Genomic DNA, 14,555 nt, shown 5'->3' with positions numbered 1-14,555 from the left:
TGTGTGTGTGTGTGTGTGTGTGTGTGTGTGTGTGTGTGTGTGTGTGTGTGTGTGTAGGATATGTGATTCTGCATACAGGTGTAAAGGAAGACAAAATATGGTATGAGATCTCTAGAGCTCGAGTTACAAGTTGTTGTAAGGTTGTGAGTCTCAGTAATTATGTTGGTCACAGGAACCGAATTGTGGTTCTTGGAAAAGCATTATGTTATCTTAACCAGTGAGCCATCTCTCCAGTCACTATCATTGATTTGCTCCATTCTTTCTTATTGAGTTGTCATTATATTTATTTTTTAATATCATTTTTATTAATTACAGTTTTTTTCACTTTGTATCCCTCCTGTAGCTCCCTCCCTCCTCCACTCCCGACCCCACCCTCCCTCCCTCTTCCCCACTCGTGCCCCTCCCACAGTCCACTGAAAAGGGAGGTCCTCCTCCCCTTCCCTCTGATCCTATTTTATCAGGTCTCATCAGGAGTGGCTGCATTGTCTTCCTCTGTGTCCTGGTAAGGCTGCTCCCTCCTCAGGTGATTGTGATCAAAGAATCATCCACTGACTTTATATCAGAGACAGTCACTGTCCACATTACTATGGAACCCACTTGGACACTGAGCTGCCATGGGCTACCTCTGTGCAGGGGTTCCAGACCATCTCCAGAGTGGTCCTTGGATGGAGTATCAGTCTCAGAATTTATTTTTATTTGTTGATATTCTTGTATCTGTAAGATTGTTACTTTGGAAGAAGTTTCACATTTTTTTCCTCTTTATGTAGTTCTTTGAGATTTTTCCCATTTATAGTAATAATAGTTATTCAATATTTATTGTCTATAGTAATAGTTATTCAATATTGTCTTATTTATTATGGAGGATTTGGCTATTTTTTTTAAATTTACTTAGTGTGTGTGTGTGTGTGTGTGTGTGTACATGTGGAAGTCCAGGTACAACAATGTAAATTGATTCTCTTCCTTGACCATATTAGGTTTGAGGATCAACCATGGGTTGTCAGGCTTGGCAGCAAGTACTTTTGTCCAAATGAACCAGTTATTGGTTTGGTTTAGATTTATATTGCACAGCTCTTACTAATTACCTGGATTTTTAGTGATTCTTTTGTTTCTGATTTGTTCTATATATTGTTAATATCCATTCAAAAATTAGATTTTCTTTTTTCTTTTTAAGAGTTACCTTATTTCTCCACAAATTGTTCATTTCTTCACTCATTGTGTACATTTTATCTGCAGATTTTTAAATAATTTTTGGTGCTGACAATGAACTCAGGGAAGCACATGTACACACTTCTTCCACTGAATTATATAATCAATTCCCATGGCTTCAGGTTCTTGGCCACATTTATATCTATTTTAAACAACTTTTCTACTTATTTTCACATTGTAATAATTCAGGAGTCTAGTTTCTGCAGTTTGATCCTTTCTGCTGTTTAAGATTCATATTCCTTCATATGTGGTATCATGTTATGCCCTGTCTTAGTTATTTTTCTATTGCTGTGATAAAATGCCAAGACCAAGGCAACTTATAACAGATAGTGTTTAACTGAGAGTTCCAGAGGTTTAGAGTTCATGACCATCATGGTTGGGAGCACGGCAGCAGGCAGGCAGGCATGGTGCTCGAACTGTAGCTAAGATTTCACATCCTGAGAAATAATTATGAAGCACACAGTCTGCTAACTGAGACAGATGTGGACATAAAATCAGTTGCCAGTACTTTGATCACCTCCCCCTGGGGGTATACAGCGTTGCTAGGCCACAGAGGAAGACAATGCAGCTAGCCCTGATGAGACCTAATAGTTTAGGGTCAGATAAAAGGGGAGGAGGATTTCCTCTATCAATGGACAACTGGAGGGCTCTAAGGGGAGAAGAGGGTAAGTGCATGGGTGTGGGAGGAGAAGGGGGCTATAGTCAGGATACAAAGTGAATAATTAGTAATAAATAATAAATACTAAATAAAAGAAAAATCAATATATATTGTGCATAGATCTGGAACAACAGGCTTTCTCATACATTTAAGTTTAAAATCATTTCTCAGTGTTGTTGTTTTTATTAAATCACAAAAAAATCTCACTCTGACCCAGAAATTCCACTCTTTGCCATTTACTCCAGATGAAGTTGTACGTACACAAACAAAGCCATGCAAAATGTCCATAGACAGCTTATTAATTATACCTAAAACATGTCAACAAAATCATGTTGAACAACAGATAACTAAATTTAATACTAAGTGCCGAATGGAATATTAAAATTTTATTTCCAGTACAATATAATTGGAGTTTTCTCTATATTTATAAATATCTAATGATATTTACTCCTGTCAAATTAATTTTAAATTATCCAACAATTATCAACATCTTTAGGATTCATTTTTGGTCCATAATATTTCCACACTAATTCTCTAAATTTAAGCTTTAATTACAGCTCATAAAGCAATGTGTTTAATTTTAATTCTTAAACTGGGATTTTTATTCTAGGAACACCAGGGTTTCCTGGACCAAAAGGTATGAATGGTCTACCTGGTAACCCAGGCCTTCCAGGAGAACCTGGTCCTGTAGGTAAGCATGAAGAAAGATGATGTTGCTGTTTTATAAGACTAAGGCTTTTTTTTTTTAACAGTCAGTGTGGGAATATCACATCTCCTGCTGTGAGCATTTTCGAGGAACAGGAGACATGGTGCTCATTTGCTTATCACTGCTTACTGGACATGAAGTAAATAAATTTCATTTTAAAAACAAAAATATGTATCTCTAGTAAGCATTATTGTTGAGGCTTACATTTTCCAGGAAGAGTAATTCTCTCTATGAAGGGCAAGTTGAGGCAATATTTTTATTTCTTGACTTTTAAAGTAATTTTCTTGCCTTGGCCCATACCTGTAAAGCACCTCATGACTCTTAACACTTTCTTCTTCTCTGAAGTCATATTAAGATGAAAAATATTTTGGATAATGAGTTAATACATTGTTCCCTGTGGTCATCATTGCCTTGCTTTGTTTATTCTTTCATCTATAATATTTCATGATTTACAGGAGAATTTCAGAAGCACTTGTTAGTTTGAAATATATAATTTTTGTTTGTTTTTAATTATATGGGGTGGTATGCATGTCAATGAAGGCTATAGATGTCTATCTGTTGGAGCTAGTATTACAGGTGATTATCAGCCACCAAATGTGAATGCTGGGAACAGAACTCAGATCCTCTGGAACAACAGCATGTGCTCTTGACAGCTGAGCCATCTCTCCAGCCCACTTTATTACTTTTAGAAAGAATTGTTTGGAGCTTTAATAGAAACACTGGGGGAAGATATGGAAGATAGTTAAAACTGGCAGCCCAGAAGCAGGAAGACACACATGGTATATACTCAGTTATAAGTGGATACTAGAACTATAAGATAGGATAAACATACTAAAATCTGTACACCTAAGGAAGCTAAGCAAAAGGACCCTGGGTTAGATGATCAATCTTCACTCAGAAAGGAAAAGGGAGAAAACAGGGAACAGGACAGGAGCTTATCACAGAGGACCACTGAAAGACTCTACCAAGCAAGGTATCAGAGCAGATGCTGAGACTCATAGCCAAAATTTGGGCAGAGTACAGGGAATCTTATGAAAGAAAGGGGAGATAGAAAGACCTGAAGGGGACAGCAAGTCCACAAGGAGAGCAACCTAACCAAGAAATCTGTGCACAGGGGTCTTTTCTGAGACTGATACTCTAACCAAGGACAATGCATGGAGATAACCTAGAACCCCTGCAGAGATGTAGCCCATGGCAGCTCAGTCTCCAAGTGGATTTTCTAGTAAGGGGAAGAGGGGCTGTCGCTGACATGAACTCAGGGGCTGGCTCTTTGATCACCTCTTCTCTGAGGGGGGAGCGGTCTTGCCAGGCCACAAAGGAAGGAAGACAATGCAGCCACTCCTGATGAAACCTGATAGACTAGGTTCAGATGAAAGGGAAGAAGGGCCTCCCCTATCAGTGGACTATGGGAGGGGCATGGAAAGAGAAGAGGGAGGAAGAGTGGGGTTGGGAGGGGACAAAGGAGGGGGCTACAGCTGGGATACAACTTGAATAAATTGCAATTAATAAGAAAAATAAAAATAAACAAACAATAGAATAAAGTTTTTAAAAAATGGTTCAGTATAACCTGCTGTGCTGTTTTTTAGGTGGTGGAGGACATCCTGGGCCACCAGGACCTCCTGGTGAAAAAGGCAAGCCAGGTCAAGATGGCATTCCTGGGCCAGCAGGACAGAAGGGAGAACCAGGTACTATAGTTTTGTTTTTTTTCTGTTTGTTTGTTTGTTTTGTTTTGTTTTGTTTTGTTTTTTTAATTTTCTAATTTCCTCATGGTCTGCTTTGATTGATTCTTTTACAGCTACAGTAAAACTCTGTCTTTCTTATAATCTAAGGTACCACACATTTCCCTCTTCCTAATTAACTTCTTTCTTGGCATCCTGAAAATATTAGTTTGTGCTTGTTGAACACGTTGCTTTTCTCTGAAGAAAAAGTTTCTCCATATTGTCCATTTGCTTTTATAAAAAGAACTGACCCAGAAATTTTCAAATGCTTCTTTCATTTTTTAATGTGTACTTTATTGATGCATTTCATTTAAGCAAAGAAAATATGTCTGACAGTCATCACAAGTACCGTGTGTGTGCATATGCTTTTCCTTTTTTCACAATACCTAAAGATTGACTTCAGGTCATCAGTCTTCTTAGGAAGTGCCTTTACCCACTGAGCCATCTGGCCAGCTTGTAGTTTTTTCCTTTCTAGTGCAACAGATAAATATCAACTTTATGGTGACAACTTAAAGAATAAACCTATACCAATCTCCAAAAATGTTTGTTTCCTATGTGTATGAGTGTTTTGCATGTATGTATGTATGTATATATACCATGTGCATACCTGGTGTCCTCAGAGGTCAGAAGAAGGTATCAGATAACCTGGAACTGGATTTACAGCTGGTTGTGAACCACCTTGTGGGTTTTTGGAAAGAACCCAATTCCTCTGCAATAGCAGCAAGTTCTATTTTGAGCTGAAACTCCTGTCCTTATAGTTTTCTCATGTTACAGTTGTTCTGTGTTAGAAATCAGTCTTCTAGGACTGAGCACATAATTCACTGATGCAGCATGTTTCTAACATATGCAAGCCCTGGATATGTCCAGAGAACAGAAAAAGGAGTGCGGAGGACAGAGGAAAAGGAATGGAGTGAGAAAAAAAATAAAGAAAGAAAGGAGTAAAAAAAAAAAGTTACTCTTCGGCATGTTTGATATGATACATAATACTTATTAGAAACCTCAACAATCAGTTATTATTATCTATTTGAGATTTTTTTTTATTCTAACAGGTCAACCCGGGTTTGGAATCCCAGGACCTCCTGGACTCCCAGGACATTCTGGTAAATCATAACAAAACAAGTCATATCTACATGTAAAATGCAAAATTTACCCAGTCCATTTTTTTTTCATTTTTACCATTTAATATTACAAATTACATCTGAAAATTAAAAAAAAAACATAAAGCTCAACTTACCTTTATCATGTTTCTCATTTATATTTAATATAAGAAGCCATGTGAATAAGAAAATATATCCTTATGGAGAATTCAATAAATAACCTTTCATTCACGTCATAAATACTAAAGACATGATAGAGAAAAGAGGAGAAAATTAAAGGAAATTTAGAAGCTTTCCTTTATTCAGAAAACCCTGTTTTTTTCCTCTCTGTGAAAGTAACATATGAGGAAATTCTGTAGAAATATGTACCAGTAATAAAAATATTACTTGAAAACTTATCTAAGGGTTAGAATTGATAATGTACAACTGAAGTGGAAACAAAAGGATCTTGTGCCTCTCTGGGATATCCAGTATTACCAGGTGGGGAAGAGGGAATATGTGTAGATATGCATCTATATTCCGTCTCTGATATGTAGTCTTATAATAAGCCCTAAGCAATTAACACAAATCTGTAGAATTACAGATAGGCATGTTGATATCTTGAAATAATCATTGGTTGTTTTATAAAAGCTTTTTTTTTCTAACAAAAATTATATCACCTAAAAATTCTAGTAGCCTTTTAAGGAAAAGCGTTGCTTTAATGTACCACTGTTTTATGTCTCTTAAATATTAGTAGTTTATAATAAAATATCAAGAGCAGCTTGCCTAGATTATGATTATAAACTTTTAATATCATAATCTGAATATAATACCAGCCATTGAATTTCATTATTCTCCAAATTAGCCCCGAAGCTTTAATAGTTGTCTTCATTCATTTGAACAGATTCTTGATGATATTTTATGTTTTTATATTTTGTCTATCTTTTTTTCCTCATAACTTCTGGTCATGTAATCATGGTTCTGTGTCCTAATACAAAGGGTATCTTTTAGGATATTATCATTATTTCTCCTTTGCTAATGAGTACTTCTGATGATAGATATATGTGTTTAAAATGTATGTATTTGAAACAAAATTACAGTAATGAATTTCATTAGCTTATCACATAGTTTTAGGCTTTATGCAAGCTTAAAATTCAGCATATAGCATTATTTAATGCATCTCTAATTTAACTGTACCTCTACAGGACAAAAGGGTGATAGAGGATCACCTGGCCTTCCAGGAAATCTTGGCCTTCCAGGTTCAAAAGGTGAACCAGGCTTTCAGGGATTCCCTGGTATGCCAGGTCCCCCAGGTCCTCCTGGTTCTCCTGGTGCAGCTTTGGAAGGTCCTAAAGGAAACCCTGGGCCTCAAGGCCCTCCTGGGAGACCAGGTATGATTATGCATGGTATGAAAATGGTCTGTTTACCAGTTATTTCTTTTTTGCTGGCAAGTTATTCAGTCTTTAGGATTTTAGAATTTGTCACATGAAAACTTCTTTTAAGAAAATAACTTGGTTCAAACTTATTTTGTTCCAAAATAAATGTTCTTTTCAATAATGCATATATTATTTACTTAAAAGTTCAAGTAAAACAAAACAACTTAAATGGAGAAAGTGAAATGGTGGGTTTCTTAGTATTATTATTAATGATAAACTATACTGATATCCTGGCATTAAAATGCAATATGCATTTTTAACATAAGCTTCTCAGCATGTTGTCACAGAAATTCTTTAGTGATCATCAAATACATCCTTGCGTTTCATATCAGAAGCTGCTGCTATGGTTATGTCACATGATCAACAAATTTAACCAGCCACCAAAAACACACAAAACAAAACAACCTGATCTCTAAAAATTAGGCAATCAAATTTATCTTCAGCATCACAGCATGATCAAACTGTTTCATAATCTCTTCATACTTCATGTCTGTACCTCACCTTTTTTGTGCTCACTCTCCAGCAAATCAGTTTTGCATCCAAGGTTCACATTTTCATTTTGTGTCTGTGCTGTAGCATTCCATTCTATTAATTGTGAAATGCTCATTTTCACCCCAGGTTAATGTTGCTGAGCCCAATCACTGATAATAAGTTATTAAAAGATTTAAGGGACTTAATATTCAATTCTGAGGGGTAACTGAAAATTTGGCTATCCTTGTTTTCTTTTTTTTTTAAGAAGAGTAATTTGAGATATAAAGAAACTAAACAAATGTCTTTTCATTGCTTGAGTATTCTTAATTCATTTTTAATGTGTACCATAAAATGAAAAATTACATTTAAATTACAGTAAAATTATGAGTAATTGGACTTGATTCTAATAATAAGTGCTTTAAAAACATGAATTAATATAACATGTATAGGATTCAGATCATTATTTTCAATGTCAGATTTAATGTGTTGAGGGTGTTTCCTTTATATTTCATTTGCTGCTGAAGAAAAAGTAGTAAAAAAAAAATTCTCAGCCACCTTAACTCTCTTGCATGCAATATGAAGAACAGAAGCCTGTATCTTTCTTTGTTTGTATGTCATAATTCAAATAAACCAAACTATTTTCCTTTTATATTCTAATTAGCACTGTGGTTATTTGTTACTGGAAATGGAGCTTCCTGGTGAACATTTTTAAAAAAGTAATAGCAGAAAGCAGTAGTCAAAAACATACTTTTGCTGTCACTGTTTGTAAAGAACAATCAAAGTACTCATAAGAAGAATGCACATCTAATGAGGGTTTGATTCTTGATTTGTTTATAAGCTACAGGTCTAAAATAAAGTATTATATTAGTTTCTCCTAGAACTGAATGTTCTCAATTTAAGCTCATAACAATAAGCATCATAAAATGATTTTTGAACTTCCAAACAATAGTATCGTACAATTTTCATTTTAACATTAATGCTAAATGGAGATAATTTGGTTTATTTAAGATACATGAATATGAACTTTCAGAGTGCCCTACTATTAAATTCAACTTTAACTTGAGAGTATTTAGTTTCATGCTTTAGTTTCTTGATATTTCTAACAGTTTTGATATTTTCCTTATTGTAATGATGACATTGGGCATTGGTGAACTTCCATCCCTACCCATGTCCTCCAGATTAGCTCCTTAACTCCAATGTAGAAGCTGCATGAAATTTGAAATTTTAACTATGTAAGCATATATTTTTATGTGTGTATATAAACATATATGAGTATCTATATATGTGTGTGTGTGATACTTTCAAGTTTTAAAATATATTTTAATAGTATATGCCAAGTCAGCTTTTAAATGGTGACCTGGACCTAAGTTCTCAGGATACTGTGTGTCATGTCATGTATATCTCTTGGAATGCCTCCAAATTATCCAATCAGGAACATGAACTAAATTAAATACTTCAAAATTCATACTGTGGTGTCATTTTTATTATAATTTAATAATAATCAATTATCAAAGTATTCTTTCCTTTGATAAGATGTATTTTTTAAATCATTGCCTTGTTTTTTTATTAATTAGAGTGTATTCACTTTGTATCCCAGCTATAGCTCCTCCCTCATTCCCTCCCAATCTCACCCTCCCTCACTTATCTCCTCCCATTCACCTCCATTATCCTCCTCCCCTTCCCTCTGACCCTAGCCTATAAGGTATCATCAAGACTGGCTGCATTGTCTTCCTCTGTGGCCTGGTAAAATTGCTCTCCACTCAGGGAGAGGTGATCAACAGCCAGCCGCTGAATTCATGTCAGAGAAAGCCCCTCTTCTGCTTACAAGGGAACCCACTTGGAGACTGAGCTGCCATGGGCTACACCTCTGGAGGGGTTCTAGGTTATTTCCATGCATGGACCTTGTTTGGAGTAACAATATTAGAAAAGACCCCCATGCCCAGATTTTTTGGTTCTGTTGCTCTCCTTGTAGAGCTCCTGTCCCCTCCAAGTCTTTCTATCTCTCTCTTCTTTCATGAGATTGCCTTCACTCTGCCCAAAGTTTGGCTATGAGTCTCAGCATTTGCTTTGATACCTTGCTGGATAGAATCTTTCAGAGGCCCTCTGTGGTAGGCTGCTGTCCTGTTCCCAGTTTTCTCCCTCTTCCGATGTCTGTCTTATTTGCCTTTCTGAGTGAGGATTGATCATCTTACCCAGGGTCCTCATTCTTGTTTATCCTATATTATATGTCTAATATCCAGTTATAGGTGAGTATATACCATGTGTGTCTTTCTGCTTCTGGGATACCTCACTCAGGATGATCTTTTATAGTTCCCACCATTTGCCAGCAAATTTCACGGTTTCCATGTTTGTAATTGCTGAGTAATATCCATTCCTCTATTGAAGTACATCTGGGTTATTTCCAGGTACTTGATTTTTGACAAAGAAGCCAAACCTATAGAATGGAAAAAAGACAGTATCTTCAACAAATGGTGCTGGTCTAACTGGATGTCTACATATAGAAAAATGCAAATAGATCCACATTTATCACTCTGCACAAAACTAAAGTTCAAGTCGATCAAAGACCTCTACATAAAACCGGACATACCAAATATGATAGAAGAAAAAATGTAGAAGAGCCTTGAATTCATTGGCATAAGAGACAACTTCCTGAACAGAGCACCAACAGCACAGGCTCTAAGATCAACAATAAATAAATGGCACCTAATGAAAATGAAAAGCTTCTGTAAAGGAAAGGACACCATCATCAGAACAAAATGACAACCTAGAGGCTGGGAGAAGATCTTCACAAACCCTATATCTGACAGAGGGCTAATATCCAGAATATATAAAGAACTCTAGAAGTTAAAAGGCAACAAATCAAGTAATCCAATTAAAAATGGAGTTTAGAGCTAAACAGAGAATTCTCAATAGAGGAATATTGAATGGCAGAGAAACACTTAAGGAAATGCACAACATCCTTAGTAATCAGAGAAATGTAAATCAAAACAAATCTGAGATTTCACCTTATGCCAATCAGAATGGCTAAGATAAAAAACTCAAGTGACAACACATGCTGGAGAGGATGTGGAGAAAGGGGAACCCTCCTCCATTGCTGGTGGGAATGTAAACTTGTATAACCCCTTTGGAAATCAATCTGGTGCTTTCTCAGACAATAAGAAATAGTGCTTCCTCAAGATCCACCTATACCACTCCTAGGCATATATCCAAATTATGCTCAAGTATACAACCAGAATATTTGTTCAACCATATTTGTAGCAGCTTTATTCATAAGTCTTAAAAAACTTTTAATGAACTGAAATTAAACTCATTCAGACAGACATTTTACAAACAATAACAATATGGATTATCAGATCCTGCAGCTAATGTAATCTTCAATTTTCTAAACACACACACATATTTCTATAAAGTTTTCAAATAGTTTCACCTTTTAGTTTGTCATATCTTTCCAAATATTTATTTTTATTTTAACTTATGAGCATATTCATATTCCTTTATCTGGACATGTGTACATAAATACAGGTTCCCACTAAGGACAGAGGCATAACACTTGCTTGGATTTGAAGTGAACTTGGATCCTCTGCAAGAATAATGTCTTCTTGTAAGCACTGGGCCATCTCTCCAATTCCTTTGTCACATATATTTACATTGCAGTGCTATGAAGAACTAATATGCATAAAGTAAAAGAAATACTCCTTGTAACCAGCACAAATTAATGGCTCTCAGTAGTCTATATGTTCCTCACATATGCAAACAAATATGATGAAAAAATTACCACTAGCTACACAATGGGTGAAAAAAAACCTGTTGATTTCTAGATTTAAGAATAGTGTACTTAACCTTAAGTAAAAAGTTGGGCATGGCTATATCAGTGTATTTATTGTTTTTCAAATAAACCCCATTTCTTATTCATAGAAGAGAAATAAATTAGGCAAAAGTATAATCCTGAGATCTGTTTTTTGAGAATAGGTAGACCTTTTTCCTTTCTTTTTAATAATTTATTTTTAAATAATGTTTATTCACTTTATGTCTCATCTATAGCCCTTCCCTCTTCCCTTCCTCCATTCCTCATCTCCTCCCTTGCCCCTCCCCAAGTCCACTGGTAAAAGAGGTCCTCCTTCCCTTCCATCTGACCCTAGGTTATCAGGTCTCATCAGGACTGGCTGCATTGTCCTCCCTGTGGCCTGGCAAGGCTGCTCCCCCATCCGGGGGTGGAGGCCAAAGAGCCAGCCACTGAGTTCATGTCAGAGACAGTTCCTATTTCCGTTACTAGAACCCACTTGGAAAATGAACTGCCATGAGCTACATCTAAGCAGAGGTTGTAGGTTATCTGCATGCATGGTTATTGGTTCAGTCTCAGAAAAGAACCCTGTGCCCAGATTTTTGGTTCAGTTGCTCTCATAGTGGAGCTTCTGTTTTCTATATCTCCTTTCTTTCATATCTTTCCCTGCACTCTGCCCAAAGTTTGGCTATGAGTCTCAGCATCTGCTTTGATACCTTATTGGTAGTCTTTCAGAGGCCCTCTGTGGTAGGTTCCTGTCCTGTTCTGGGTTTTCTCCCTCTTCCTATGTCTGTCCTGTTTAGCTTTCTGAGTGAGGATTGATCATCTTACCAAGGGTCCTCCTTCTTGTTTAGCTTCCTTAGGTGTACAAATTTTAGTATATTTATCCTATATTATATTTCTAATGTCCACTTAAATGAACCAAAAATTCACAGTTTTTGTGTGTTTGTGGAGGAGCAGGAAATCATGAATCACTATGTAAATTGATTCCTTGATTTATTTTTACCCTACCAACCCATGCACACATACATACACACATATACACAAAATATTTTGAGTATGAAAATATATTTACAAGTTATTTTTAATGATAGAAGTTCAGAAGACAAATTTTATTTGAGACGACTACAGTAGAGGAGACCCTATTATGACAGAGAAAAGCTCAACGCCAAATGAAATATATAAATACTGACGTTCAGGGACAGAAAGAGAAAGTAATTGATTGAAAATTACTACCTCGGTGTGTGTGTGGGAGGGTGGGGGACAAGATGGCAGCGCCAGAAGAACACTGCATCTGAGGAGCAGGACAACATTTTCCATACAATGACCAAAAGACTGAACTCTGGGCCCTAAAACACCAGCAATCTTGTTTGCCAGGTGAGAGGAAACCTCCACGGCTTAGGAATCAGTCGGGTCCACTCTCAGGTCACCCAGCTAGAACCTGGAAGAGATCCCAGGTCGAGCAGGCACTAGGTCACCAGACCAGAGCCACAAGCCTGAGTGTCCTGATCACCTTCCTAGGCTGATCAGTGGGCACAAAAAACACCACAGACTGGAAGTTCCAGTTGCGAGAAAACCCCACAGGGAAGAATGGAAACGGTGCTGACTTGGGTCATCCAGGCTTTCCCTGGAAAAACTCTTACAGAACTGCTAGCCGCCATCACTGAACTGGGCTCCAGCCACAGGCACAGACAGTTGCTGTGCGCCCAGCTCTCTGGCACAGACAGAGCTGTGCGCCCCAGGTCAACAGAGACTGAGAGTCCCTATCCGGAGAAATCCTCACAGGGAACGAAGCAAAGGGCTTAGGCCACCCAGTGTATCCCTGGAAAAGGCCCCGCAGACTGGCCCAACCCAGGGACTTGCTGTACACCAGATATCCTGCTGTTACCAGGAGAGCTGGACCCACCCACCACAGATTACCACTTGGGTACTGGGGCACAGAGGCCCAACCTCGACCTAGAGAAGCTCAGAATCCCCGAGATCAACACTCAGATACTGCTCCAAGGGGTAACCAGTTATCCCTAACAAAACTGAGCAAACCATGGGACACACAGGTTAGAGCAGCAGATCACTAAATTTACAGCAAGAAACTCAGAAGCACAGCAGCTGTCTTCAGGACTTCTACAGGTGAGAGGAGAACCCTCTTGACTAACAAGGACGATAGTTACCACTCAGGTCTTTAGGCCTGAGGTGAGCAGTGGCAACTCCTGTAAAACACCGGCCATCCAGTGACTATACCCAAAAAGCTGAGAAGGCTTCTTTCAGGAAAAACCATCCTATTGCCAAGGGGATTCGCTCCACCACAGGATTCCAGGAACCACCAGAAACTAACTCCAAACACCTAAGATAGCCCAATGGGTAGAGGCCAGCATAAAAGCTCAACCAACAAAAGACAGAGCAATATGGCATCTCCAGAACCCATTTATTCAGGGGAAAGTAGTCCTGGACACCCCAGCATAATTGAAATTCAAGAAGACTACCTAACATCTATGCTCATGAATAGGATAACAGAGGAAACAAATAAAATGCATGAAGACCTAGAGGAAAATAAACTCAAACAGATTATAGCCATTGGTAAAGAAATAGAGGAAGATTAAAAAAAAAGATTATGGCCATCTGTAAAGAAATACAGGAAGCTGCAGACAAAGAGTTTGTGGCCTTTAGAAAGGAAATGCTTAAATCACTGAATGAAATAAAAGAAACAGAGGATTGTTCAAACAAACAGCTGAAGTAATTAAAGGAAAAACAGGGAAATATAGTCAGACAGGTGAAGGAAATAAAAAAAAAAACAGCTCAAGATCTGAAGAAAGAATTGGAAAAATTAAAGAAAACACAAATGCCAGAAATTGTAGAGAGAAAGAACTTAGGGAAAAAAACAGGAACTACAGAGGTTAGCATAACAATAGACTACAAGAGATGGAAGAAAGAATCTCAGGTGTGGAAGATACAATGGAAGAAATTGATGTATCTGTCAAACAAAATGTTAAATCTAAAAAATTCCTGACACACACCATCCAAGAAATTCAAGACAACATATAAAAGACAAAACCTAAGAATAATAGGAATAGAGGAAAAAGAAGATTCCCTCCTCCAAGGCCCAGAAAATATTTTCAATAAAATCATTGAAGAAAATTTCCCCAACTTAAAGGAGAGGCTAATAAGAATACAAGAGACCTACAGAACACCCAATAAATTATACCAGAAAAAAAAAATCATCCCACCACATAATAATCAAAACAGTAAGTATACAGAACAAAGAAAAAATACTAAAAGCTGCAAGGGAAAAAGGCCAAGTAACATATAATGGCAAACCCATTAGAATCACACCTGACTTTTCAACAGAGACAATGAAAGTCAGAAGGGCCTGGACAGATATCATGCAGACCCTAAGAGAACACAGATGTCAGCCCAGGCTACTATACCCAGCAAAACCCTCAGTCCTCATAGACAGAGAAAACAAGATATTCAATGACAAAAACAAATTTCAACAATACCTACACACA

The 14,555-nt window shown here is 37.2% G+C and overlaps 1 protein-coding gene across 1 annotated transcript in view; it reads left to right on the top strand.

Moving 5' to 3' along the window:
• The window catches only part of Col4a5 (collagen type IV alpha 5 chain), a gene marked incomplete at its 5' end in the record, with an annotated part of 167,757 nt that overhangs the window by 117,699 nt on the left and 35,503 nt on the right, over window positions 1–14,555 (top strand). Inside the window, 4 exons of the mRNA XM_055604962.1 lie at window positions 2,475–2,555; window positions 4,157–4,255; window positions 5,338–5,388; window positions 6,570–6,755. Of these exons, the coding sequence (XP_055460937.1) occupies window positions 2,475–2,555; window positions 4,157–4,255; window positions 5,338–5,388; window positions 6,570–6,755 (417 nt within the window). The remainder of the gene's footprint in view (window positions 1–2,474; window positions 2,556–4,156; window positions 4,256–5,337; window positions 5,389–6,569; window positions 6,756–14,555) is intronic.

Source organism: Psammomys obesus, unplaced genomic scaffold, assembly GCF_907164565.1.
Source record: "Psammomys obesus unplaced genomic scaffold, mPsaObe1.curated_primary_1811, whole genome shotgun sequence".
Lineage (NCBI taxonomy): Eukaryota > Metazoa > Chordata > Mammalia > Rodentia > Muridae > Psammomys > Psammomys obesus.
Note: the sequence above shows the minus strand (reverse complement) of the source record. Positions and strands in the feature narration are given on the sequence as shown.